Source organism: Tauraco erythrolophus, chromosome 2 (assembly GCF_009769465.1).
Source record: "Tauraco erythrolophus isolate bTauEry1 chromosome 2, bTauEry1.pri, whole genome shotgun sequence".
Taxonomy (NCBI): Eukaryota; Metazoa; Chordata; class Aves; order Musophagiformes; family Musophagidae; genus Tauraco; species Tauraco erythrolophus.
The window spans coordinates 6,408,200-6,435,778 of record NC_141466.1 but is presented as its reverse complement, the minus strand read 5'-3'; the positions used below and the strand labels follow the sequence as shown (position 1 = coordinate 6,435,778).

Below are 27,579 nucleotides of genomic sequence, written 5' to 3'. Positions count from 1 at the left end.
TCTCTTCATTGTAGAACCAAATTAAAATTTAACTTTTTCAAAATTTTCAAGTGTTTAGGTATTTCACTGGTTTGGTGAGACCTAGCCAAATATTTGGAGAGAGATGTTCTTGTGAGTTTTCTAGCAGAGTTTCTGAATTGCTTCTCTGCAATAAATTCAACATCTAATTTGCAGAAACTTTGTATTAGATATCATTTGTAAGTAGAGTTTAACTAGTTAAGATTATTTTTCATATGGTTCTTGATTTTTCTTTGGTAACCGTTAGCTACAGAATATACTGTTAAGTCTAGGAAAACCACAACTTTTTTTCTGTATGTTACTTTAAGATATATTCCATGTTTATTCCAGCTGGTCTGTTTTGAAGAAAAAAAACAATAATCTTACTGCTTTTTCTGTGTTATGTCTTGCAATTCCCAGAACAAACAAAAAAAAAACACCGAAAAAAAAGGAAAAAAATCTCTGCTTAGTATGAATTGCACAAGAGTATGATGAGTTGAGAAATACTTTTTATATGCCTTCACATGCACATGCCAAAGAAGTCTTTGCCAGAGTTATTCTCTATTGGAATTTACAGGGGTCTGTAAAAAGCAAATACTGAAGCACCGTCTTGCTCTTTCTCTTCTAAAATACTATTTGAGGAGGAGCCTGAGGAGCTGGATCAGTCAGAAAAGGATCTGTTCAATGGATATCTAAGACAGAACTCTTGAGTTGCTAAGCTGTAATTTAAAGGTAAACTTTGAGACAAAACAAAATCAAATTATTGTTTGTACAGTTTATTGTTCCTTTGAGATTTATAAAAGCATCTCCAGTATTTTTTGCCTCCACCCAAAAAGGTCTGTTTGTTGTATTAGAAGTTTTAGATTGCAGTTCCCTCTTCTTTCCGAAAGCTTTAGCAATTATTTGAATTCCCTAAGAACATGTTAAAACACAGGAGACAAAAGCCTCAGCTTCTGTTTTCAGCCTTGCTTCTGCAGAAAGGCAGTGTTGCAGTGGACGCTGTCAGTGACATAAATTGGCATTTCTCCTGTAAAATTGTTAGAGATACTCATAATATTTTTGTTGCTGGTTTGGTTTTGTTGTTTTTCTATATTAAAAAAACAGTGAGAAAATGTGCAGGGGTTTTAGTTAACTTGAAATAAAAAGTGATGCAGATAGCACAATTAAATACGTTTGCTAGTGACACCTTTTAAATAATGAAGTGTTTGTAAGACATTAAATAGGACGTTCATACTGGGCGTCTTGGCCTCCGGAAGGGGTGTGATGCCAGCACGCTCTAGACCACCGGTATCCTCGGGAAGCTGCCTCGCTGGCTCCTTTGGGAGAGGTGTGCCTGGACATGCCTCCTGGTAGCGTTCTTGGCACTGACACAATAGATAAAGCTTTGGCAAAAGTTTACGCCAGCGGTGGGCCCGAATTGCAGACCTGGCTTCTAGATATAGCTTCGTCTTAGTGGTTCCTGAACGTAGATTTCTGGGTTTGGCCAGTTAGCAGTTTAGTTAGTAGTACAATTTTTGCGATGTTGATTCATTTTTCTGTCCATTCATGGTGGTTTTGGAAGGTTATTAAACAAATATGTATTGATGCAAAGATTGAGCAGTGAGTAGTTCATTGTCTGAAAACCAGGCTTTTCTCCCACTTGTGGAAGAAGATACAGAGTAGGAAGAAGGAGAGAATTGTCTTCCCTCCCCTGCTCTGTCCATCCTCCTCAGCGAAGAGGATGGACATCATCCTCCTCATTATCTTCCTCCTCATCCTCCAAGCGCAGTCTATTTCTGTTTCCAGGGCACGACAGAGTTCCTATCCCTTCAGGTATGTCTGGCCTTTCCTCCCAAAGCGTAGTGTTTGGTGCAGGTCCTTGATGTGATACTGCCATTCATAACTTCAGTGTCGAAGTGAAATCAAGACTATATGTACATAATTATGGGATGAGGAAGGAAGATGCTAATGTAAAGCATGTTTGAAAGGAGCTCTGGTTACAGGGAGCTGTGCTTAATCCTCTCAGCGAATCTTGCGAGTTGCTCTTCCTTTCAGATACTGAGATTTTTAGATTTCTGAAATAAGGAGCTGAGATAGAAGCTCATGTTCACTAGAACAAGTTGGGCAGAGGCTACCTGGCATCAGCTTGCACATTTGATGGGCTGAGGGTGAAGCCACGGTTGCCAGCACATCTGCTGGGGAAGAAGCCCGAGCGCCAACTGCTCCTGCTGCTTCCTGGCGTCCCAGTCCGGGAAACACAAAACCAGGTTCTAGGGAAATACCAGTCTTTGCCAATGGCAAGCACCTAATTAGTTTGGTTTATCAACTCTTTTGTAATTCCAGAGGTATGTAGCTAATTATTTTTCTTTGAGCCAGCTCATGCTCACCTCTCTTAAGAATGTGCAAGGAATAAAGAAGGTAAACTGCTGTTTAATTGTACTTCAGACAGTAAGTATTCAATGCAACTGAACCGTAATAGTGAATGGAGCACAGGGAGTAGGTTAATGTTTGAGTAACATGATCCAGAACTTTCTCTCGTGCCACCCTTTTCTAAAGTTTTAAATTCTAAATGCATAGCACATAGCAAAAACATGTCCAGATTAGTGATCTGTTTAAGTGCAAGAGGTAGTATTTTTACTTAATCGTAGGCAAGCTGAGGTTCTGGATTTGGTGGGTTGTCTTTTCTTTTGTTTGTTGGTTTTGTTTTTTTTTTTTAAGATCCAATCAATTGTTTGAAAAATACAGTGTAGAAAACAAAAAACCATTTTCCAAGCAGTAGAACAGTCAAACTCAGCTTCCACTTCATCCAGCTTTATTCCTGTGTCTAGCATCAAAATGAGAAAGGTTCCACTCCAAATAGTTATATTATCTACGTATGACTTTTTTTTTCCTAAACTGAAAAACATTCTTGTAAGAAAGAGGATTTTTTATCAAAATAATACTTTCTGATGAAGAAATATTACGTGATAAAATGTCTGCTAGCTCAGGAAATACTCATCTTGAATAAGCAAATAATGCTAAGGTTACCTGTGCTTATTTTGGACAAAGTTTGTTCAGTAATTCACTGAGTTATGGAGGTATTAGTATGTTCCACAGAGCAACTAAACCAAATTTAAAACCAGTAAGAAAGAAGTTTTGCAGCTATTGGCCGTAGATACCGCTTTTGAATACAAAAAAAAAACCAACAAAAAAGAATTTATTGCAATACATGATGTGCAAACAAAAGTCAAGTCATTAATCTCAAACATTTGTTCCTGCAGTTTCATGGGTAGATAAAGCTCTTAATCAGAGCAAAGCTTCAGGTAGTGGGTAAAGTTCTGTCCAACAAGATATCACAGGCACCTTCTCGCGCTGCCGAGCCAACACTCAACACTTCCTTCTCCTCCTTCCCCCTTTCATTGCTCCCTCCCAGCCACGAAGGCTCCTGAGGCAGCCCCATCGGGAGGAGTAAGTGCCCAACGCTGCTCCATTTCCTGCTACAAAGCCGCACAGTACTCCAGCCTCGGGAGAAGGCAGTGAGTAGAGATGGGGCTGGATTACCAATGAGTCAAAGAGAAGGGGAGGAAGAGGAAGGGTCATACCCAATTTAGGAATATGTGCATATATATGTGTGCATAGTGCAGAGGGGAGTTGGAAAAGAGGTGAAGAACGTGCAGAAACTGATGAGGAAGGACCATCCTGTGGTTAATGCACAAGATTGAGACTCATTTCCTTTATTGTGTCTCACTTAATTGTACTGATGTACCTTAAAGGGTTGTGCAAGCACCGTAGGATCTTTGGACAGAGATGTCAGATACCGGGAGACAGGCTGAATCAGCAGAAACCGAATCTCCTCTGTGAGAGGTGAACGGCAGCCTTACGGTTCTAGTATAGAATTAAAAGGGAGCAAATCCCAAAGGTCTTGCACTTTTCCCCCTTGGCTCTTCCACAGGCAGAACTGCCGGTGTGTAAAAGCTATTAAGAGACAGTTAACAGGTTTTGGCTGATGTTAAGCTTTTCAGAAGTAGGTATAATTCCAGTACCTAAAGGGGACCTACAGGAAAGCTGGAGAGGGACTTTTTACAAGGGCGTGTAGTGATAGGACAAGGAGCAATGGATTTAAACTGAAAGAGGGCAGATTTAGATTAGATATAAGGAAGAAATTCTTCACTCTGAGGGTGGTGAGGCACTGGAACAGGTTGCCCAGAGAAGTTGTGACTGCCCCATCCCTGGAAGTGTTCAAGGCCAGGCTGGATGAGGCTTTGGGCAACCTGGTGTAGTGGAGGGTGTCCCTGCCCATGGCAGGGGGTTGGAACTAGATGATCTTTGAGGTCCCTTCCAACCCGAACCATTCTGTGATTCTATAGTGGCAATTACTGTATTACTACTTACAGTTTTGAACACGTATCTTTTGTAGTTTCATTGGAGAGGGAATGTGTAGAAATCTTGTGGGCAAAGCTGTGGAAATAGAGGGAAATTTTCTTAAGTGTCCTGTGAAGAGTCAGCACCAAATTTTGGTGTGATGTTATGAGCCAAACCCTCTGCCTTCATTTTCTTTGAATGTTGCCTAACTTAACTGTGGCTAGTAAGAAAGGCAGAGATCATTAGTGTTTGTACTACGGCGATGCAGAAACCAGGACCAGGACTGCAGGTGCAAGATGCTGTTGAACCAGTGAGGCCCTGCCTTTGAGAACTCGCTGGCTACACATGGCAAACAAACCACAGAAGTGGAAAACTGAGGCATGGAAAGGAAACGATTTGTTCCATAAGAATCCAGGAAATGAGCTCAAAGCTTATGATTGCCATCCCACATTTTAGTTCCAAGAGTCCTCTCTCAGAAATAAAAATGTTAATCTCAAATTGTTGAACGTTTCCCAAAGTAAGCTCCATTTGTTTTATTCCAATTAGGAATTATCAGCATTTTTCTATTAATATGTATGTCATTATATCAATTGTTTTTTTACATAAATTTACGTAAAAGTCTATATAATATATCAAATTTCAATCAATGGCAGCATTAGCTACACATGGATTGTAGTATCAAGCAGTTTCTGTTTGTCTACATAATAGTGCCTTAGCAGAAAATGAGAATGATGCCTTGTGGCTCAGGTAACTCATCAATGCAATTCATAAAATGCATATACTTGCAAACAATAGTTCTTGAGGAAATTGCAGAATAAAAAATAAAAAGTTAATTAAAATTAATTAATCACTTAACAAATATTATAGGTAGATGAGAAACGATAATGCGGAACAAACAGTAAAACAGACTTGGTTGAATAAATGCTTGATAATTGCCTCAACTGTCTGCACAAAAAGAATCTATTCTTCAACTGCAAAACTCTCAGTGGCAGAATCATAGAATCATAGAATGACATAGGCTGGAAGGGACCTCAAAGATCATCTAATCCAGCCTCCCTGTCATGGGCAGGGACGCCTGTCAACTAGATCAGGCTACTCAAGGTGCCGTCCAACCTGGCCTTGAACAACTCCAGGGAGGGGGCATCCACAGCCTCTCTGGGCAATTTATTCCAAAGTCTTACCACCCTTGTACTGAAGAATTTCTTCCTAAGATCTAATCTAAATCTGTTCTCCTTCAACTTAAACCCATTTCCCCTTGTCCTATCAGTGGACACTCTCATAAAAAGTCCCTCCCCAGCCTTCCTGTAGGTTCCCTTCAGGTATTGGAAGGCAGCTATTAGGTCCCCCCCAAAGTCTTCTCTTTTCAGGGCTGAACAATCCCAGCTCCTGCAACCTGTCCTCGTAGCAGAGGTGCTCCAGCCCCTGGATCATCTTTGTGGCCCTCCTCTGAACACGCTCCAACAGGTGTATGTTTCTCTTATGGTGGGGACACCAGAACTGGACGCAGTATTCGAGTTGGGGGTCTCACAAGAGCAGAGTAGAGGGGGAGGATCACCTGTCTTGACCTGCTGGCCACACTTCTCTTCATACATCCCAGGATGTGGTTGGCCTTCCGGGCCGCATGAGTGCACTGCTGGCTCATGTTGAGCTTCTCATCTATGAACACCCCCAAATCCTTCTCTTCAGGGCTACTCTCAACCCACTCTGTGCCCAGTTTGTATTTGTGCCTAGGACTGACCCGGCCCAGGTGAAGGACCTGGCATACAGTTGTGTTCTCACAGTGGAAGCATTTGATAATGCTCAAATCAGATATCCGTGTAATAGAATCAGATGTAGATGTTTGAGAGAATTCAGTTGCAGTACACAGGCACATGCAAAGAGGTGTCTGAAAGAGCAGCTATATCTAGAACGTTATTCCAGTTAATAAAATGTATAGTTTGGATAACTTAGGGTCTGAATGTAACTATGATTGAAGAAAATAACATGTTTTGGGCACTGGCAATAGAAGCATCTTGACCAAATGCACTACGTATAGAGATCTGAACTCTGTACCTCTTTTTGGCATTGGTCTTGGACAAAACACAGGTTCGTTGTGCCTTTTTTTTCTTTTTTCCCCACAAAATGAAAGTCGTTACACTAAACGACTTAACCTATTTTGGAAATTTGTGGAATTTGAAGCGTACAAGTCTTAGAAGTTTGTTATTAAATACGTGTTTATTTTAGCAGCTGGGAGTCTAGCAGAAGAATAGAATCAAAAAAAGTACAATTTAAATAACTAATACTTTGGTTTTATTTACACTGTAATTTATTTGGGAGAGGGATGGGAGTAGCATGACAGTAAGATATTAACTTCAAAGTTGCCATGGTAATGCAACCTACTACCTGTTGCTAAGACAATGCTATAGCTGTTGTTATTACTTTTATTACAGCTCTTAACATTTCAGGATATATCCTTTAGTTTTTAAGGTGTTATTTTAGACTCAATTTCATGTGTGATAAAACCAGTAAGTTTTATCACTTCCCAGCAGGGCTTTAGAGTAATAGCAATGATAGCGATGCAAGAACCTGATTCTGCTAACATAGCTCCCATCCTCTAATGCTGAGTAATTAACAAGCTATCTAACAATACAGGAAGACAAGAATCATAAAGATAGTTCAGTGCCCTGTCTATATTAATATTCTCTTTCCCTGGAAAGTCAGTGATCGATATTTAGAGACAGAAAAGACAAAAGCCCCAACAATAATGCAATATAAAAAACTTCAGAACACAGGCAGGTGGTTCCTAGCACTAGCACTAGAAGTGGTTAACGTCCAGTTTACTAAGAGGATCCTGTGCACTGCAAGTCTGATCCAGCAAAGTGCCTCGGGACCACTTTTACTACACTGAACCCTTCTGAGCAGCAGTGGTATGATAAGCCTCAGGTCATCTAAAGCGCTGCCATCCAGGACCAGGGCAGCAGCGAGACTCTCAAAACACCATCAGTCATATGCTACTGCTTGTGGGTACAATAAGCTGCAGGCAAGAATGGGAATTATAAATGGGTCACTCAAAAAAAAAACCAGAATCACATCTCCTCCTAGCTGCCTGTTCTCCCAGGCTTTCATTTTCATCTGTAACTAGTGAGTTCAGACCTCCAGACAGTAGATGCTAGCTCGTTACGATATAGTTCAAGCAAAATATTTACCAAAGTCAAGCTGGTTGTCTAAGCTGATGCTTTCAGGCATGGAGGTGGCGATAGGTGATTTCTGTCTTCTGCACTTGCAGCACTGTATTTATACAAGTCTTTGTGCTTTCTCCTTGCATTCTTTTTTCCAAGATCGGTCTCCTGGTTTTAGTTCAACAACTCTCTATTCTTGCTGCTAGATACCAACATTTGTCTATCTTTTCTTCTGCGTATGAAAGCGATTGGCTGAATTTTGCAAAATTCATGCTGGCAAACTCCTACATCTGAATTTCTGATGTCTCCAAAATGAAAAGTTTGTATGTGAATAACCAGTCTGTGTAATTTGTGTAAGTTGTCCATGTTCTTATGCTCCCCTTTTGTCTTTGTGTCCTGTGGTTTAGCACTCTATGTAAACTTTTGTATAAACTTTTGGGTTTTTGTCTAGAAAATACTGATAGTGAAGTAAGTATCACACAGTAGTATCAAGGAGCTAGTTGTTTCTTTTTATAGAGAACAGCAGTCCAATTACTATGGCATAAACGGAGGTGTTTTTAACTGAACTGTGGGATAATACTAGACTGTACGAGCATGCACAGTGCGTGTTTTGAGGCTGCACCCACACTGGTGTGAATTGAAGGTGTATGGATCTATGATATTTATTACAAAATAAATAGTAATAGTCACAGGGATAATCACAGTGAAAAGCACACTTACAGGTAAGAGGTTTAGTGTGGTCTCGACTATCTGAATATGATCCTCACGGGCAAGGTCTGGAATTCTTCCCCTGATATGCTGTGCTCATAACTGTGGCACCTAGGTAAGGAACAGAGATGTCTTAGGCTTGATCTGCAGTAAAAGCCAAAAACGTGCGACTCTGAAAGGCAATTTCGTCTTTTTAAGCATTAGTGGAAAGGAGCAGGTTCCTTCACCCGGTGACTAACTTATACCTACAGTTACGTGAAATACATCTGACCCTAAGGCAATAATTCGTAGCCCATTATCAAACTCAGTAATAATTGAAAGCATTTCTAGTGCAGTATACTGTATTAACATTTTGGAAAGCTGCCTTCTTTAGCACGTGAAGGACTGTCTGTCCTGATTGACTCTGACCATTTTTTCTATTAAAGATATCTACTTAATTTTGCAGGCTCCGCGTTTGCTCATGCGAAAACAGACAGGTCTGTGAAGAGGGTAGTATGGGTATTGCTTCAATATCTGAATTTCTGATGGCTGCTGTTACCTGGTTCTCTATGGCAGTTTTCTCATCCTCTTGGATTTCAGTTTTCTGCAAGTACTTTTTCCAAAATCTACATGTTGCAATAGCTTTGCCTCAAGATATTTCAGTTCAAAATCTTTTCTCCAGAGATACTGATGTGATCTGGTATGGTTCAAGGGAGGACTTCAAGAGTGTCTGTGAAGTATTCATTTACCTTTACTCTAGATCATAGAATCATAGAATCATAGAATGGTTTGGGTTGGAAGGGACCTTAAAGATCATCTAGTTCCAATCCCCCTGCCATGGGCAGGGACACCCTCCACTACACCAGGTTGCCCAAAGCCTCATCCAACCTGGTCTTGAAGTCCATTTGTGAGACTGGACCAGCTGTTAAAGACATTCCTGTGGGTCCTAGGGTCTTCCTCTGGCTGTATATCCAGATAGACTATGCATCAGTGCAAAAGCGATCTTACCAGGACACTTCCAGCATTGAGGAGAGGTTTATGAATGGCTTGTCAGCTTCTGTTTCTTGCATTTTACTGATTGGCACAAGCAGTGGCAATTATATTGTTAAGAGATTAAGATAAATCAGTTGTATGGATTTTGGTCAGTAAAGGAGGACAGAAATTACAGCTGGCGGGTACAGTTGGGCAGTGCCACTAGTTTATGTTGAGCATAAGATCCACCATTCACTCCAGAACACAGTTTTGTAAGAAAATTGAGGATGAGTGAAATGGTTCGGCTGCAGCTGTTGCTGAACTGGAGATGGAATTTTGAATAGCTGAAATTCAGATAACTGACTGGTAAAAAAAATAAATAAAAATAACTCATTCACAGATAGGACCACTGCAGGAGAAATTAAGATATTTTCTGTGTAAAAAACATGTACAAAACCAAATGATGGTTTGTACACCATTACTTTATCCCATTTTTGTAAAAAGGGGGTACCAACAGTTATCTCCTTTGCGTAGCATTCTGAAATGAAACTGTAGAACACATTGGATGAAATCACTACTTAGGAGCTCATTGGGACTATTACCAGAAACAGTAGAACCATGCATTGTGTGGCACAGAGAACCCCATGTTTTGGAATATTTACATGTTTAAAAAGTCAGTGCTTACAAAGGGATGAGGGGAGCTGGCTCCCGCAGTTTCTCCTGCTGGAAATGAGACTCATCCTACCTCTGTAACCTCCCATGTCAGCCTCATCATGTCTGCTCAGAGGAAACGTTCTTGTTCTCTGAAAATCTTACACACATGAGGAAAGCTGCATAAAGTGCTTTCTGCAGACAAGAATTTACAACAATAAACTTTATAACACTAAAACAACAAAATGAAAATAATCCAAACAAGTACAAATCACTATGAACACCATGGCAGGGGGTTGGAATTAGATGGTCTGTAAGGTCCCTTCCAGCCCAAACCGTTCTATGACTCTGTGATTCTATGAACAAGCATTAGACGTCTTCAAAAATAGTTCCAGTAATTCTGCTACTTGTTTTTAACCTAACTTTTAATCTGAGTTTGCTACTTTTACACAGAAACACTTTCCTCTTTTAGAAAGCTTTCCACCAAAACCAGAATGATGCTTAAACTGTCGACAATTCATCTTCCTTCATCTCAGAAATCCCAGTCCTTTTTATGACTGCAGTAGTGAGGGAGCCAGGGACTCCATGAGAGACCTTATTCCTGCCCCTCAGTTTTCCATGGAAAGTACTCAGCCGCTTCCGTATGTGTCCTAAAGCAGTCAGCTTTGGAAATATTTGGATTAAAATTGTAGAAAAGCTTAACTAGAATAAATATGTGGAACCTCTTATGAATTTGCTGTGGTATTGCTGACTTACCAGACAGAGCTGTGTACTAAATAAAGTCAGTAATTTGGTGGCCGGTCCTAACTTCTGCTGCTTGAAGCTGCCGTGCTGTTTTGTCCCAGCTATGGCCCTGTTTTCTCTCCTAATTTGTTGTGCTTGCTCAGTGAAACTGAATCCCTCGTCATTTCGGGCAAGTCTTGGAGAAGTTGTTTTCCTCAGTGCAGATGGCTCTTTCCTCCAGATGTGTCAGGCAGCGAAGAGCTGCCTCGTTATTTTCTTAACCCTTCTGCCCATCTTGAAATCGCGCTGATGCTACGGCCGCGGCAGTACCGTGGGTCTTGCCCCATATCCGATTTTCCTGTGACTATAAGCTGTTGTGCGTGTCAGTCACAGCATGCTCTGCACGGGCTCCTGCTACCTAACGTAGGTGGCTTTGGTTTGCTCCGTTTGTTTGGGAGATGTCCACGCTGGAAGCTCTCATGGCAACTTGGCTCCGGCAAGGGCGCAGCCCTTCGTGTTTGCGGCTGCAAGCGTTCCAGCCTTGCATCTTCAGCTCAACGCAGCCAAGGAGAGAGCCTGTACCCTTGCCGTTTCCCTTCACCCTGCTTGTTTCACTTGGGAACACAATGAGCTGTCAAAATTTCCTGCCCTGTTTCCACAGAATCCTTCCTTTCGCTCCAGAACGGATTATTTATCTGAAACTGCTAATTGCAGAAATTGTCAGAACAATTGTTTAGCTTGATTTTAAGGTGGAGAGCAAAGAGATTTAAGGGTCTGGTGGACTCATGAAAGTCACCCTTGAAGTCCTGTCAAAGTGAAAAAGAGGGTCTGGTGTGTTGCTGTGAATGGCCCTTGCCTCTCAGAAATTAAAAATCATGTGGTATGGTGTACGTCTGGTGCAGTCCTTATTTTTAGTATCTCTGTTGAACGTACTTGGAGGTAATTAAAAGTAATAAGGAAGAATATAAATGTTTTCCAAATAAGTGAGCCAAGCAAAAATGGAGGAAGGCAGGTGTGGTTGATTTAGCCCACCACTAGTTCCTAACTAATCTTTCTCTAATGATGTAGAAAGAGACTAGGTGGCACCTGGTGAAGTATTTTGAAATAACAGATTCATGAGGTAGAGCTACTTGATAACATCTTTGACTCATCAGAAACTTGCCTTCCCTGAGGGTAAAGTTAATAATCTTGGAATATCAGGATTTTAGTGGCTTTTACCAAGTCAGCGGGGATGCAGATTTGTTCTGCATATAGATTCCTATAGTGCTAGTGACAGTCCAAACTTTTATTATCTGTAAAAAATGTAAAATGACACAAATAGCCAACTAGAATAATTGGTAATTTTCCAAGACTTCAGGTCCTTGGCTTTGCTGGTGAGGTAAAACTCATTCACATTTTCTTAGCTTGAAGAACATAGAGCTGGTAGCAATTTCATTGATCATCATGCATAGTACTTAACTATTTCAGATCATCTTTCTGTGTGTATAAAGCCCATGCTATCAGCTGCTTCAGTTGTTTTTATCTCCTTCTTCAGAATGAACTGCTTCTGAACATCTAAATGGTTCTTTTCCCACTCTGCTGCTTATCAACGGTGAGCATTACTCCAGAGTTATTTTCCTTTTATAAAACGTCTCTTTAGTGCTCTGATCATCTTCCTAGAGGTCCTTCTCCCCACTTTTCCAGGAGGAATTCGGCTTTCTCAGAGGCAATACTTCAGATGAACTTATACCAAGTGCTTTCACTAATGGCATAAACACCTTCCTTGCTTTCCCTCTCTACTGGAACTACCTTGCCTGAATTGTGTACGTACGTGTCTGAATTGGCTAGTCTGTAGTTCTGTAGGAGACATCAGCAGCACCATGAGAGGCAGCTGGACTACCAGTAAAATTAAAGCGGAAGTTGCAGGTAGCTGGGCCATGGAGCAGTTGGGGCAGAGGAGTGACAGTGGCAGTGAACTTCATTTAAAATAGCTGCAGCTGCGTTTACCTGCTGTCTCCCACTTTGTGTTATCATCAAGCCCCAGCAGTGCTCTCCCAGTTCTGTGCCAAGATCATCAGTAAAAAATGTTAAGACTGTTCCCAATAGGAATCTTCTAAAGAACATGCAGTAATTGTTCCCAAACAAAAGTTTCCTTTCAGTGCACCTTGTTACCTTCTTACTTTTAGCCTTTTCCAACTTCAGGCTTTGTACTCATCTCTTACCTTTTCTTATATGTTTGGCAAAGTCTATGTGGTTGAAATGCACTACAGTATTGATTTTTTGTCTAACAGTTAGCTATTTTATTCAAGGTAATTAACTATCAAGTTTTATCTTGTATAATCTACTTTTACTAAGCCCACATGGTGTTTCCTTTTGTATTCCAGTTTACCTACCTTTGCTATTCTTTTCTCAAAATTTGGGGTCATACTATTAACATCAGAGTTAGCCAATTTTTTTTGATACGTAACTGTGTATGATTTTGTTATTCTCTAGTACTGTGGTACCTCTCTTGATCTGATAAATGTATTATTTCATGTCCAGTCAGCAAATCAGTCTTTCTGGGTTTACAGTATCGTATGTCTTGAATTTTTTCAAGATTTTTTGAGTTTTAATTTCTCTCTTTTTTTCCAAAGTATCTGTTGACTTAGTCGTGAGTAATGTGTGTTAATGCAGGGGAGTATTTGCAGTTTCCCGTTAATTCGTTGGTACGTACAGAAAACCAAAAGCCTCAATCAAGGCATGCTCTGAATTTACACCCGTTCTTAATTTGCTGACGCTTCTATTAGCAACACGCTCAAGCTTGCCTTGATTTTTTGGGCTTTATATAATGTGTACCGTATTGCTTGCCATTCTTGCTCCTTCTGCACCAATCAGCCAGTCTGATGGGTCTTCCTGTGGTGGAGAGCAGTGCTTTTAAGTCAGGGTGCTGCCTTACGTGACTCATGGGTGCTGATGAATCTTGCTTCGGTGTTTTACAAACTCTCCAGCTATTTGCTCCACATTTCTGCCCTTTACGAGAAGGATCGCAGGGGAATAGGTTTATATACCTTGGTTGCCACGAGCTGCATGTGATTTTAAACTGCTGATGAAGGTCGCCCCACTCTATTACCATGCCTTTGGAGCTCAACAGCTGAAGAGCAGGCAGAGGTTTGCACCTCCTGCCCTCTCTGTTGTGGGGTAAGTGGGGTCAACAGCAGCTTGAGTCGGTTTGGGCTGGTTCCTTAGAACCAGCGGTTGGCAAGCGGGAGCTGAGTACAGGGAGCACGCGTTCTGACACTGGAAACAAGAAAGCAAAGTGAAAGTAAGGACACGAGAAAATAGATTTATCTCTATAATCAAAAGTGACTGTGTTTGAAATATTCTTAATTTGAGTGCGCACGCTCCTGTGTCTTTCGTACCTCTAAGGACCCCTAGAGGGCACGGAAGTTTTTCTCCACCTCGAATATTTAACTTAATAATTCTACTTGGCTTTCTTCCCTTAAACGTAATTGTAAGCACATTTTAGGTGAACATTAGATAGAAAAAAATAACAGCATCTAACTAGGTCCTCCCTTTATGCTGCGCTGTGGTTTCTTGTTGGTAAACACAAGCAGTAGAAGCTAGCACTAGCAGCCAAATTCTTAAATTATTTTTGTTTAGATTAGTCAGAGGCTGTATTCTTATCCCAGAGGAAGCGCAATTCAAACTAGCTAATAATTCATAATTTTATTGCAAACTTTGAGAGACCTACAGTGTGGGCTGTCTGAGGAAGTGCAGTGGGTGTGCTTTCAGGAATATGGCCTGTGTTTCTGGAGAGGAGGAATCAATACTGTGAAAAACTTGGGTAGTCTAACCTGAATTTGTAAAATCTCCAAACTTTATCTTATTTAAGGTTTTTTAATATTTGAGTCTTGTTATTCGCTTATAAAGAAATTACTAAATTACATTACAAGATCTTTAAAGCTATGGAAATGTAAAAATGACATCTGCTTCCCACCGCTTCCTATGTATGTAGAGTGAGGTTTTGTAGCCCTCATTCACCCCGAGTAGTATTTTTCTTCTTAAATGCATTTTGCCTATTTCTTCAATGTTACATGATAAGTCAGGTACTAATCAATGTGAATTACACAGCGATACTAATTCTTAGTATTGTGTTGTCACTTGATGATATTTAAATTTACGTTCTAAGGCCCTGGAATACTTATCTGAGAACATCAGGTTTTGCCTAAATAAAGCAGCTTCAGTGCTTGAGGAGATTGCTGATGTTTTCCAGAATGCTCAAAGAGCAGTAAGTAAAACACAAACAAACAAAACCTAAAAAAAAAAACCCTTCATGTTTTGTTTGGGGATTTTTTGATCAACTCGTGATTTTGAGACCAGTTCCACAGCTTTGGAGGTTGGTTGGACTGTGAGCCCCCTCCAAGGTTGAGACCTTTGTGTGTGATGCCATGACAGTCAGAATCCAACTGGTCTTGTCTGGGAAAAAAAATGAACCTCTACACTACCCTTGAAGCAGCGAGAGTCTACTTACTGGTGAGAAGCTGTTCAATAGAACAAATACGAGAGGGTTTGTGCCTTTGTTCTGACAAGAGGATCAGCTGTACTGCTTTACCCAATTACCCAGGGATGTCATGGGAGATGATTTTTTGGACCTTAGTTTTCCCACTGGAGGAGTGTAACGTCATCACTTTGAATAGAAAATAGAACTAGATCTAAACAGCCGAGAAAGGCAGCTGCCCCTTCTAACGTCTCTGGGGATTTTGTGTTTTGCAGGAGATGCACGGGTGAGAGGTCAGACAGGGGTTCTCTCCGAGCGCCGCGGCTCCTACCCGTTTATAGACTTCCGTCTTCTTAACAGTAAGTGCAACCCTTCCTCCAGGTCCGTATTTTAGTAAATAAATAAATAAAAGCCTGTATTGGAAGTATACGAACCAAAGTTTCTCATTCCGTACATATCTGTAGTTCAGCTGTCTTCCTACAGTCAGCGTTAATAATTATATTATTCCCACCCAGCGTTTGTGAAATATTTTGTTTGTGTGAATACTGTCCATAATTCTGAGCCTGTCAGGTAAATACAGTGGTTCCATGGGGTGTGCTGGGGAGGCAGGGGGTGCTTCAGAATTAAAAAGATAAACCTCTATGTCCTTTAGCCTCTTAGCCAACAGTTGGAACAGATTTATGTGAGTCTGTTATCCGGTCATATAGAATTGGCACAGAAGGGGAGCATGTGACAGCACTGACCAGTGGTTTACAATAACATTAATTTTTCCAACAATTAGAACCCAATCCAAAGCCCCATGGAGTCTTCCCATTGACGTCAATGGATTTTGGGTCAGGCCAGCAGTGAACATCTGTTAAAAATAATCTTAACCTCGTTTCGATTGAAGTTATTTTGCCACTGTTGTAAATAAAGGAGGGCAAATCTAAAAGAAAAAAATAAAATAAAAAAAAAAAGGAGATCCTGGGATTTTTTTTCACCTGAGGGATTCTCTGCACTGATGGAAACCCGTTAGCCAGTGTGTAAAAAAACTAAAAAACAGATAACTCTAGTCTTGGGCTCTGTAGCATCCAGTCTGGACACTGTGTTCACTCCAGTGTTCAGACACAGGCAGATCTAGATGTGTCCTGGTGTACTGCACAGACCGCTCCATCTAAGCTTTGATTGAAAAGTTATTCACTGTCTTCATCAAACCAGCCTGAAACTCAGGCAGTTTGTTTAGTGATGACACCTTTAATCTTCTAACAATTATTCTTTTCATTAAAAAGCAATTACCAAACCAAAGTTTTATGTCTCTTTTTTTTAACTGCTTTCCCGAGGGCCTGGGGAAGGGGAAGGGAGGGAGGTGGAAGGGAGAGGGGCAGAAGCCCACCTGCAGAGGGTGAGATCTGGCTGGGAGTCTGGAGAAAAGAGGGACTTGTAGGAAGGGGAGGACTTGGGCTCTGATTCACCCAAGCTGGCAAAGTTACAGCCATCTGGCAAAGTTCTTGCTTTCAGTCTTGCTGATAAAAGGTATTTTCTAGGTCATAGGTTCATTGGAGTACTTGCCATGGCTGAGGTAGAAGGACATAAGGGATAAGATGGGTCCAGCAATTTTCCCAGGACAAAGAGGGAATAACGTTGAGCAGAGGTCTGAGGATAATTTAGTGCTGGCTTGCCAATGAAAAATGTGAAGAAAAACCTGTTTTTAGGTTAGCTGGAAGTATTACTGTTGATGCCTTTATAAAGACTGAGAGAAAATAAAATGCATCTTTTCATTCATAAAGTAGAAGTGAATATATATTCACATTCAAGTGTGACTAAATTAATTATTTCTTTTTTTTTAATACATACAGATTTTTTAAAATTCTCATTGTATGTTCTTATCTTCTCCCTGGTTAAAGAAACCAAAACTTCTCAGCTTTTTTTCTGGGAGTAGGGCTTTCACTTTTATCCCCTGTAGATGAATCCTGCCAGCCTTCAGATCCTGCCAGCTTCAGGGAAGTGCTGGTGCTGCCCGTTGTTCTGCCTAGGGAGAGATGCATGGCGAGAGATGACCTGGTGAATACTCAGCCAAGGGGAAGGGCGCTCTGCATAGCCCCTCTCCTGTAGCTGCTGGACTTAAAAGCAATGCTTCCTTCTGTACGCACCTCGGGTCCCACGGAGGAGGAGCACCGGGAGTTTTACGTTCCTGTGCCCTCTGTCCTGGGGACATCTGACTTATTCTTTATTTTTACTGCTTTTCTGTAATCTGAAAGAAGTCGCTACAGCTGATCATGATGTCTGTGTGAGGATATTGTGTCCAGTTGTGGGCCCCGCGGTTCCAGAAGGACAAGGAACTGCTTGAGAGAGTCCAGCGCAGGGCCACAAAGATGATGGAGTGGAGCATCTCCCTTCTGAGGAAAGGCTGAGGGAGCTGGTTCTCTTGAGCTTGGAGAAGAGGAGACTGAGGGGGGACCTCATTAATGTTTATAAATATGGAAAGGATGACTGTCATGAGGATGGAGCCAGGCTCTTCTCACTGGCATCCAATGATAGGACAAGGATATAATGGATATAAGCTGGAACATAGGAGGTTCCTCTTAAACATGAGGAAGAACTTCTTCCCGGTAAGGGTAACAGAACACTGGAACGGGCTGCCCAGAGAGGTTGTGGAGTCTCCTTCTCTGGAGATGTTCCAAACCCGCCTGGACGCGTTCTTGTGTGATCTGGTCTAGGTGGTCCTGCTCCGGCAGGGGGATTGGACTAGATGATCCTTTGAGGTCCCTTCCAATCCCTGACATTCTGTGATTCTGTGACAAGCAGTGATGCTGATTGGGGATTTCCCACTATTTTCAGGTTTTTATGTATTTGCTGCTTTCTGCCTAGGGAGTGATGTTGGCTTAATTTTTCAGTGCAAAGTGAGATTTCCAGGCACTTGACTACTAATTTTGTAGATGGAAGTGCACTGGGCCTGGCTTACTGGGTCACCTACCGATAAGTGAAGATGCTCAGTGTCAGAGCATGCAATCGTGTTTTGCCAGGAAGTAGAGAGATACATATTATTGGTTCGTATACATCTATCTGTCAAATCCATTTCTGCAGACTTTTTTGAAAAGTGCCTAACTAATGCTTACAGTAAGATTTTGGCACCATGTTACGTTTTTGGGGGGCAATAAATGCCAGGCAGCAACTGTGTACTGAAAGCTGTTACAGTAAGGGAGGGTCAAGGCAGAGAAAATTTTATGGTAAATATCCTCTAAAGTTATAAAGAAGCGCAGCGTAAACATTAGTCCAGCTTCTCACTAATTCAGAAGAGCTGAGCTTAAATAGCAATAGTTTCCTCTACCATCTGAAATATCACTCCCAATGACAGTACCACCCTTGTTTTAAAGTAAGGGAAGACACTGAAGCTCATTCTTGAGCAGAGTTGACATTCATTTTGAAAATTGACATTTAAAAAAAAAAAAATCAGAGCATTGCTCTTTAATGTCAGACTAAAGGCTACTTACATGTAGCTTTTTTAACATACTTACAGATTCAGTCAAACTAGTGGATTTTTCCCTACTACGGCTATTAAGGGTTAACACTGAGTAGACCAGATCTTTTATTTTTTCTGGAGTCCTGCAGTAAAGTCACTGTGTAACTTAAGACATGGTTAAGTCATTTTGGATAGGAAAACTTCCTGCGCTCTGAGAATGGGATCTTCTGTAGCCTTCATCAAAGCCAACTGGATTAATGTTGACTTCTTGCTGTTTGAGCTAACATCTGCGATGCCATCTACACATTCCTCCGGTGCCTTTCTGCAATGTAGAGAAAGTTAGGGAGTGTTCCTTCACCTCGTCAGTGCCAGGCTGTCAGGACCGTGAGGATTTTGCAGGATCCTGTCTGGAGGAGATGCAAGGCTTTAGCATCTCCCTATCTTTTCTCTGCCTAGTTGTAAGCTTTCCTTGAGGTGTAGTTGCACTGGTGGGTTTTGAGACTCTTAAGATGATTCTGAAATACAAAATTGAATGTAAAATATCCCCACGCCACCAAGAACAACTCAGTTTTGCATTGCGAGGAGCGTATGTTTGCCTCAGCCTTCTGGGTCGGTCCCTGCAACTTCTGGAGACCTGTATGACCAGCCAGATACTCGTTTTCTCTTCTACTCGTACAGGTAAGGCGTTCCTTGAAATGGGAACAGTAGAATTAAAAAAAGACTTAACATTAGAAACTTGTTTTCCAGGAGTAATGGAATGCAATAGGCAAGTGTTAGGTGCCATTGAGCAGCTGAATACAATGTATAAATGGTTCAAGGCTGATTCCAAACCAAACCTCACAAATTTTAGTAAAGTTTGACTCTCAACACGGTAGCTGTAGCTTGCAACTGAACCTAATGCAGGTTGAAATTAATCATGGAATCACAGAATCATAGAATGGTTAGGGTTGGAAGGGACCTTAAAGATCATCTAGTTCCAACCTCCCTGCCATGGGAAACCCTCCACTACACCAGGCTGCCCAAAGCCTCATCCAGCCTGGCCTTGAACACTGCCAGGGATGGGGCAGCCACAACTTCTCTGGGCAACTTGTTCCAGTACCTCACCACCCCCAATGTAAGAATTTCTTCCTTATATCTAACCTAAATCTCCCCTCTTTCATTAAATCCATTGCCCCTTGTCCTATCACTACACACCCTTGTAAAAAGTCCCTCTCCAGCTTTCCTGTAGCCCCCTTTAGGTACTGGAAAGCTGCTATAAGATCACCCCGGAGCCTTCTCTTCTCCAGGCTGAACAGCCCCAACTTTCTCAGCCTGTCTTCATAGCAGAGGTGCTCCAGCCCTCAGATCATCTTCGTGACCCTCCTCTGGACTCGTTCCAGCAGCTCCATGTCCTTCTTGTGCTGGGGACTCCAGAGCTGAACACAGTATTCCAGGTGGGGTCTCATGAGAGCAGAGCAGAGGGGCAGAATCGCCTCCCTCGACCTGCTGGCCACGCTGCTTTTGATGCAGCCCAGGACACGGTTGGCTTTCTGGGCTGCCAGCGCACATTGCCGGCTCATGTTGAGCTTCTCATCCACCAGCACTCCCAAGTCCTTTTCCTCAGGGCTGCTCTCAATGATCGCAGTTTATTGGCACTTTTACATTTCCGTGAATTAAATGAACCTTTTCGTGTTCACAGAACAGAAAAGGAGTGAAACTGAATATGTGCAGTATAATAATTCAGAATTTGAAGCACTTCTGCAGTGAAAATTAACTTGATCCAATTTTCCTTTTAGCAAAGCATAGTCTGGATTTGAGAAACAAAGGGATTGTAGGATAAGGCAGCAATAATTTAGTTTTCTGATTGACAAAGTTGCTTAGTGAGTCATTGAACCGGATCCTTCCACTGACTAATATGCATTGATTAAAATGGATTTTATTATCCCATGATGAATTGTGCTGGTGACTGTGATGGTACTTTTCTTTTTGAGGGAATTACTTGTGATGAACCTAGAGTTGCAGGTGAGCATGCCGCTAGAACCAGGACGACCTCACTCTGCTCCAGTTATATTAGATACTTTGTTTTATTGCCAGGTGAAATTAAGTAGAGTAACAAAATAAATTGTTTACATCTGAGGTGAGTAAGTTTTTATTTACAAACTTGCTTGTCAAGGTTTAAGTCAGAAGACAAGCAGATTCATAAAACAGTGATTCTCCAGTTCCCATCTTCTTTATACTAAGCTTCTCTCTGAATTGAATTTTTGCTTTGCAAATGACAAAATTATTAGTCTCTAATTAACTATATTCAAATATGTCTGTCACGGAGTAATATAATTTAAATTGTTTCTGTTTGCATTTTTAACTTTTCCTGAAAAATTCTTCGTTAAGGGCACTTTGTTTTTGTCACAGTATCAGTCGTGCCAGAACTTTCATTATCTTACACCCACTTATTTTCAGTAAGCCACCCACGGTATCCCAGTCTCTGATAGAATTCACTTCTCTGTATATTGATCTAGGAGGGATAACAGGGAAAGGGAAAGGATGTAGTATATGACCTGCAAAGTAGAGTCTCTCTACCAAAATGCTGTTACCCAAAGAGATTTCTGTTTTCTTACACCTTGCACGACAGAAACATAGAGTGGGATGTGAGAATATCTAAAAGGTCAAAACATGTCTGTAGACGCACCAAAGGTATTACTGTGCATTACTTAGGATCTTGCTATTGGCATGAAGGCACAAGTTGAGTCAAAAAAACCCCACCTGCTTTAAGGTTAGCTTAGCAAATTAGGGTAGTATGGATGACATACTTTTAGTACTAGATGGTGATAAATAGCGATATTAGGTACCATTCAGTCTCTGTCCTTTATTTGTTATCTGATTTGAGTCAAGCAAAATCCTCTGGTTTTCAGTCTGTTTGCAATAAAGTGATGCTTTGAAGGCACGTGATGAATGAGGTACTACAAACATGAAGAGTGTTGTCAGGGTTAGTAAGGCAAGATACGAACTCATGAAAAAGTCTCCATCTCAAAGAATCAAAGTCTGTGGACGTTTGAATCTGTGGTTTCTGCCTGTCTACAGAAGGGTCTATTTGCAAAATTTACATTCATTTTTGGGTTTGGATTTTGAACAACTCCAGGGCTTTCAGGTAGGGCCCATCTCCAGGGAAAATAAAACTCAACCACAGCCACCAAATCAAAACTGAACCGTCAAGTAACCTGGACTCAAATGAGTGAGGTTAAAAAGAGTTTGGTTAAGTGTCTTGTTTTGTTGCCCTTGGCTAGAAAAAGAAGTGGGAGTGAGAGGTGCCTTTTTAGATATTTCTGACCCGGGTTAAATTAGGACACTAAAAGTCTTGTGAAGAAGTTTCAAGGGCTGATTAGATTACTCAGATCCCAACCCAGCCCGTGGAGATGAGTCCAAAGTTCCAGATGGTTATTAAATTAAAAAGGGAGAGATCTTATGAGGTCTGCATCATTTCTACACAATGCCTCCCATAGTTCCTCATGGATAAGCACATCCAAAAGATACTCATCAACATCCCGAAGGCACGTGGGTTTCTTAATCTGGTTATCTTGTGTCTGGTTTGAATGTGAAGAACATTGCCAGAACTGAAGTCAGCCTATGGCCTTGCTTTCACTTTCCTGTTCAAGGAAGAGGAACTGGGATTCTCTTAGTATTATGTTTCAACACAAAGATTGTTCTGTTTTCTAGTAACACTTCACTATATTCAAAAATTTTTCCTGTCATTGGAAGTCAGTTTGGTTCCCCTTTTCATCAAATAAGAGCAAGTTTTTTTTGGTTCAGAGCATTGCTTGCATTTTAAAGTGTTTTTAACAGTTGTTATCTGCAAAATTTAACAAGGTAGATTGAAAAGTATGTTCTGCTTCCTGCCATTTATGCTCCTTGTCTAGCTTGTACGCTACATTTGTAGAAAATGAAAGCCAGAGTGTAAAACTGATTGATGCATGTGCCCTCGTATGCTAACAGAATGCGGCAGTTTGAGTTATGAATGCTTCAGCAGAACTCTTGAGAGCAAGCAGAGCAAACAAAAAAAACCTAGATGTGCTTGACACACAAAGTCTGACTGAACACTGACCTGATTGTACAGGTTTGTAACTTACTTTTTTAACACAGAGTTGGGATTCAGTTCAACTGAGAATGTCCGTTTAAAAGTTTCCAAATGATGCGTGACCCATTCTGCCACCCCACCTTCTTTTCCCTGATTAGAAAAGGGAAAGGGTGTACTGGAGATAACGCTGAGGATACTTTCCAAATGACCAGAGGAAAAGAAAGAACAAGGAGAAGGGATCATTAAGATGATAAATGAAAGTTGGCTTTGCTGTTATTACAGGTTATGTTGCTTTTTCTCAAGGGGAGTGAAGGGGGAGGAGAGGTACCATTTCCTGTTAGAGAAACTATAATCAGCTATAGAACATTTGCAGTTTTAGGGAAAAAAAATGATCTTGACTCTGCTACTGTATGAAGATTGAAGTGAAGGTTCATATTGAAATGATAATGACTTTGTGGCGAGATGGAACACAACATGCTGTTTCCTAAGAACTTGTAGGAGGCTTAATAAAAGATGCCAAGATATTTGTTTGCATAAAAATGATTGATGACCCCAATAAAGGCTGCAAATTGTGAAGAGAAACAGATCTAAATTAATCTTAAATTTGGATTTAATCTACTCCTCTTCCTGTTATTAAGGCTAATACTCTGTTACCTAACTGGCCTTTGAAACCTTAGTTTCTCCAGAACTTGGTGTAATGGGATAATTCGGTATATTAAGTGGGAGAATCTACATAATTCTGAAGTTCTATAGTCTCTTTCAAACAGTATCAAAAGGAATATATTTTGGGATAGAGAGGGGGTGTGCATGACTAGCGTTCTTCAAGATACCAAGAATTGTGCAGGAACTTTATGATTTGGAAACAGCTGTTGCAAGCCACCATCACCTCAAGTGTAACGTTCAAAGAGGAGGAAACCCCCTAGCAAAGTGACATAGAAAGTTGTTGTCCCAGAACCTCCCACATTTCATTAACTGCATGAGCCAAAGAAACATCTGAGCTCCTTTTCTGTGAACAGGGCTCTGCGTGGATTCTGTGCGTTTGTGCAGGGAGTTGAAGAATGGGTCTTGACTCAAAGTGGAAAATTTTAAAGATCTTTTGTTTTACTACTCCTAATTTTCTGCTTTGTTCTGATGTGTTGAGTCCCCCTCTCTCTCACAGCCTAATGGAAAAGAATATGTTTACCCGTTCAAAGAGAAATAATACAGTTGTAACCCATATGAACAATGGCAGCTAACAGAAAGCACTTGACCTCTAAAACTGAATTTTATTGAAAGTCAAGAAACAAATAATTTTTTTAATACATCAGAGAAGCAAGTGAAAACAAAATGTTTATAACACAACCTTTCTGGATTCCCATATAGTTTGATGAAGCCTCATGAGGATTCCTATATTTAGAAGATTTCAGTACAACGCTGATTTATCTGCAGATATGATGTAGTGCAAGGTGGTCATTACTGTTGTCTTAGTTGTGGTGACCAGCGTATATTCAGATGATAAAATTGGTGTTGGCACCATCTTACTGTTCTCAAATCAAACCTGTTTGTCAGTTTCTCAGACCAGCTGCGGACGATTGAGAAGTACAGCTGGTACATTCATCTGAGCTTCTTGGTCCTTCTGTGCTGGACTGAAAACTTTCAGGCAGCAATTCCTTTATAGGTTTCTGGTGCTTTGTGCATTTTCTCAGGCCTTTCTTCAAAACTGCAATGTTTTCTTTCCAAAGGATTTTTGAACTGCAAGGTGCAAGGTGACAGGAAGGCCTTACACAGTGCAGAGAGAAGAGGTGATTTGTTCTTCTAGTTTACCAGTGCCTTCTCCAAAATTAAAATGTGAAATGTTAAGTTTTGAATTAATTTTTATATTACCTATGCCATTTCAGCTATCCCTGCTCATACTGCTGTTGTCTTTTGGATAATATGATAAATCCATAAGGTAGGAATATATCAAGAAGGCACAGTGATTTTTGTCTGTCCATCAGTGCTAGGCACTTTTCTTCATAAAAAAAAATTTAGGAACCAAGTCATGCAATGAGTATACCAAACAAGACTTCAGTAAAGGCAATCTAAATGTCTGACATGATTTGACACACACAAAAAATGGACGAACACCAATTATTCCTCATAAGTCAATTACATATCTCCTGGGCTCTCAAATAAAAGCATTCTAATCAGCTGTCAAACCAGGAACCAGTGCAGGAAATTGCCTCTGCGATGTATAGGACCGGAGAGAAATTGTTTCCCAGAGTCCTTGCTGTTGCAAACTGTCTGGACAGTAAATTGCAGGCTTGATCGTGTCACCTTATCTTCCAGATATTCCAGCACTTTTCTACCGATCCCACCTGACTCTTTGAGCGTACGGTTGTAGAGCAGTGGCTGAGTACCGAATGTCTTTGCATCCTCAGAAAAGGGGAAAGGGTTTTATAAACCATAGGAGTCAAAGGCAGATTCGTGAGGACCTGATTTATATATGTTAGGTTTATTCTGCATCCTTTTGGAAAGATGAGGAAAAACGTTTTCTGTTTCTGAATTGGCTGGCTTTTGAAAATTAATAAACCTGTTGTTATCCACTCATGCTGCTGAGTGACCTGTTTTTATTGTACACTAAGGTACCATAAAATAAAAAAGATGATACTGTGAAGGAAAACTCACCAGCCTTATTTGAATGCATAACCAAGTTTGTTTACTTTGAAAGAACAATTCCAATGTAATGAATGTCTGGTGCAGCGTTAAATACGTCCTTGTCCAAATTTGATTTACGTGATTGTTTCTGGATGTTAACTCAACCATTGTTAACACAACCTCCGTCGGTTTTATATTTGTGCTGCCCGTGGGCACACACTAGCCCAGCAATGTGAAAGAAATCTGAAAGAAAACTGGTAGCAGTCCCTAGTGCAGGAAACCTCTTTCCCAGACGTAACAGAGGTTGGGGGGTAGGGAGCCGTAGATCACGTTAAGGCGAGCAGATCTGCGTAACTGGAGGAACTTTGTTAGCAGAGAGAAGGCCACCATTGATTCCTGTAGCTTGTTAACCTCTTGAGGGCCACATGCAGTGTCCAGACATCACCCACGGCCTGATGGCGAGTGTACGTGATGTGGCTGGCAAATCACACAATGAAAAACGCAGCTGCTTTTGCTGCCTGCTGCAATAGGGCAGGAGATGATGCGCTGTGAGCTCAGGCCACCTGTGGTTTTGAAGGTAGAAGTTAAGCTTTGTGAGGAACGCTCATACGGACCCTTCCGTAAATGTGTCGGGATGTGTAGGTAATTCATACAATAACTTTCTTAATATACAGAGACGGGATTCTCCAGCCACTGTGCTAGGCAGTAATTCCCCAGGATACGAGAATGTATGTCTTTTAAGAGATACAGATGATGCTTTTTTTAGGTAAACAAAACATTCAGAAGTTTCCACAACGATTAAAGACAAACACAGTTCTCAAGGGAAGTTTTATGGGTATAAACAAAAGACATTCTTGTTCGTCTTTCACATTCATTTCAAAATTGCACATAATTACTAAATCCTTCCCATGTGAGCCTTGCAGCTTGTGTTCTTTAACTAGATAATATAGCGTAGGTTTTAGCACCCATAGTTCCATGATTGAAGTTCAGTGACATCCGCAACAATATTTTTAAATCATTTGCTTCTAATTCATTTTAACCTAATTAGAAATAGCTATCAATAACTCTTTATGTTTCAAAGTCATTATATGGCTTACATCAGGCGTCATCATCTAAATTTTATGTTTACAATTTAAATTTAAATTTACAATTGTCAATAAAGAAGTGGTATGTTCAGTGTATTACTGTAAGTCTTTCATATAAACCTTTAATTTCATCTTAACCTTTAATTTCATCTGCTTCACCTTTTGCTCTTCTTTTTTAATCGTCGTTTTTCTCTCCATATGGCAGTGCTTTTCTTTTTTGTTTGATACTGAGCTTGGGAAGGGAAAGAGAAAATGCTGATGAGATTCTCATTATAATAGTATGGTATAATAGTTGTGCTCAGAGAGGGGCAGAGTCTTAGTCCAATTTTATGCAAGACACCATGATAATAAAGTACATTATTGAGGATGGCATAGCAGTATGCTAAGGGTCATAGCAATCATCTGAGAAGTCCTGTGATTCATAGCCAAATCAATTTTTACTGAAGCAGCTCAAAGGATATGATTTTAACATGATATCCTTTAAGTCAATGTCCAGAGTTTGCGTGTGGATAGATTGCAGTGCAGGATTTGGACTGTTCTGTCAAGAGCCCAGTTTTGAAAATACGCTTCCTACCATTCTTTATCGTCTTTATGAAGTCCTTCCCTCCTGAGTGAAAATACAGGGCAACAGATTGTTGTGGGCAATCTGTGGGTAATTTCGGAAGCTTGCATGTTATTCTTACTAATAGAGGTGGCAATTTCAGTCATCTGTCTTTAACTAAGACAATAGATATTAATTTAGATAAAAATTAGTAGGAACAACTACTCATTTTTAATGTACAAGAGGGAATCACAGAATCACAGAATGTTAGGGATTGGAAGGGACCTCAAAGGATCATCTAGTTCAATCCCCCCGTCGGAGCAGGACCACAAGTTTTCGTACTTCAAAATTTTAAAAGTTTTCCATGCTTTAAAATTCAACTTCTTACCAGAAAGCAGTGTCAGTTTAGGGGCAAAAATGGAATTAGGAAAGTTGGAAAGTCAGGAAACAGCTGACAAAAGTTTAAAAACTGAATTAATTTTGAGAGTGTTTTCCTATCCAGGAGTTAAACTGAATGTCAGTCACTTCTTAGCAGCACCATATAAATGAAAAGAAATGCAAAAACAAGTCTACCAGTTCCTCCACATGTCACTGTCACTGGGTGACTGTTAGCACCTACGTTAGTCACTCCTTCAACGGGCCATGAAATTGTTCCAGCTTTTAAAATGTGTGAGAGAATTAAGGCAGGTGCTGGCACATCATAAATGAAAATCTAACCTTCAAGCTGGTACAGTAGTGGCATTGTTACTGTTTGCATTTTTGGAAACACATGACCTGTCAAGTTGCAGTAATATTATTTTGTGCTTTTATAGTATTAAAAATCGGTGGGGTCTTTGGACTGCCCACGTGAAGCGTGAGACTTACAGGTCTAAGAAAATACATTATT

The 27,579-nt window shown here is 40.7% G+C and overlaps 1 protein-coding gene across 1 annotated transcript in view; it reads left to right on the top strand.

The window, feature by feature from the left end:
* The window catches only part of PDE7B (phosphodiesterase 7B), an 84,012-nt gene that overhangs the window by 33,081 nt on the left and 23,352 nt on the right, over nucleotides 1-27,579 (top strand). The window contains exon 2 of the mRNA XM_086632052.1: nucleotides 15,240-15,323. Coding sequence (XP_086488178.1) covers nucleotides 15,240-15,323 — 84 coding nt within the window. The remainder of the gene's footprint in view (nucleotides 1-15,239; nucleotides 15,324-27,579) is intronic.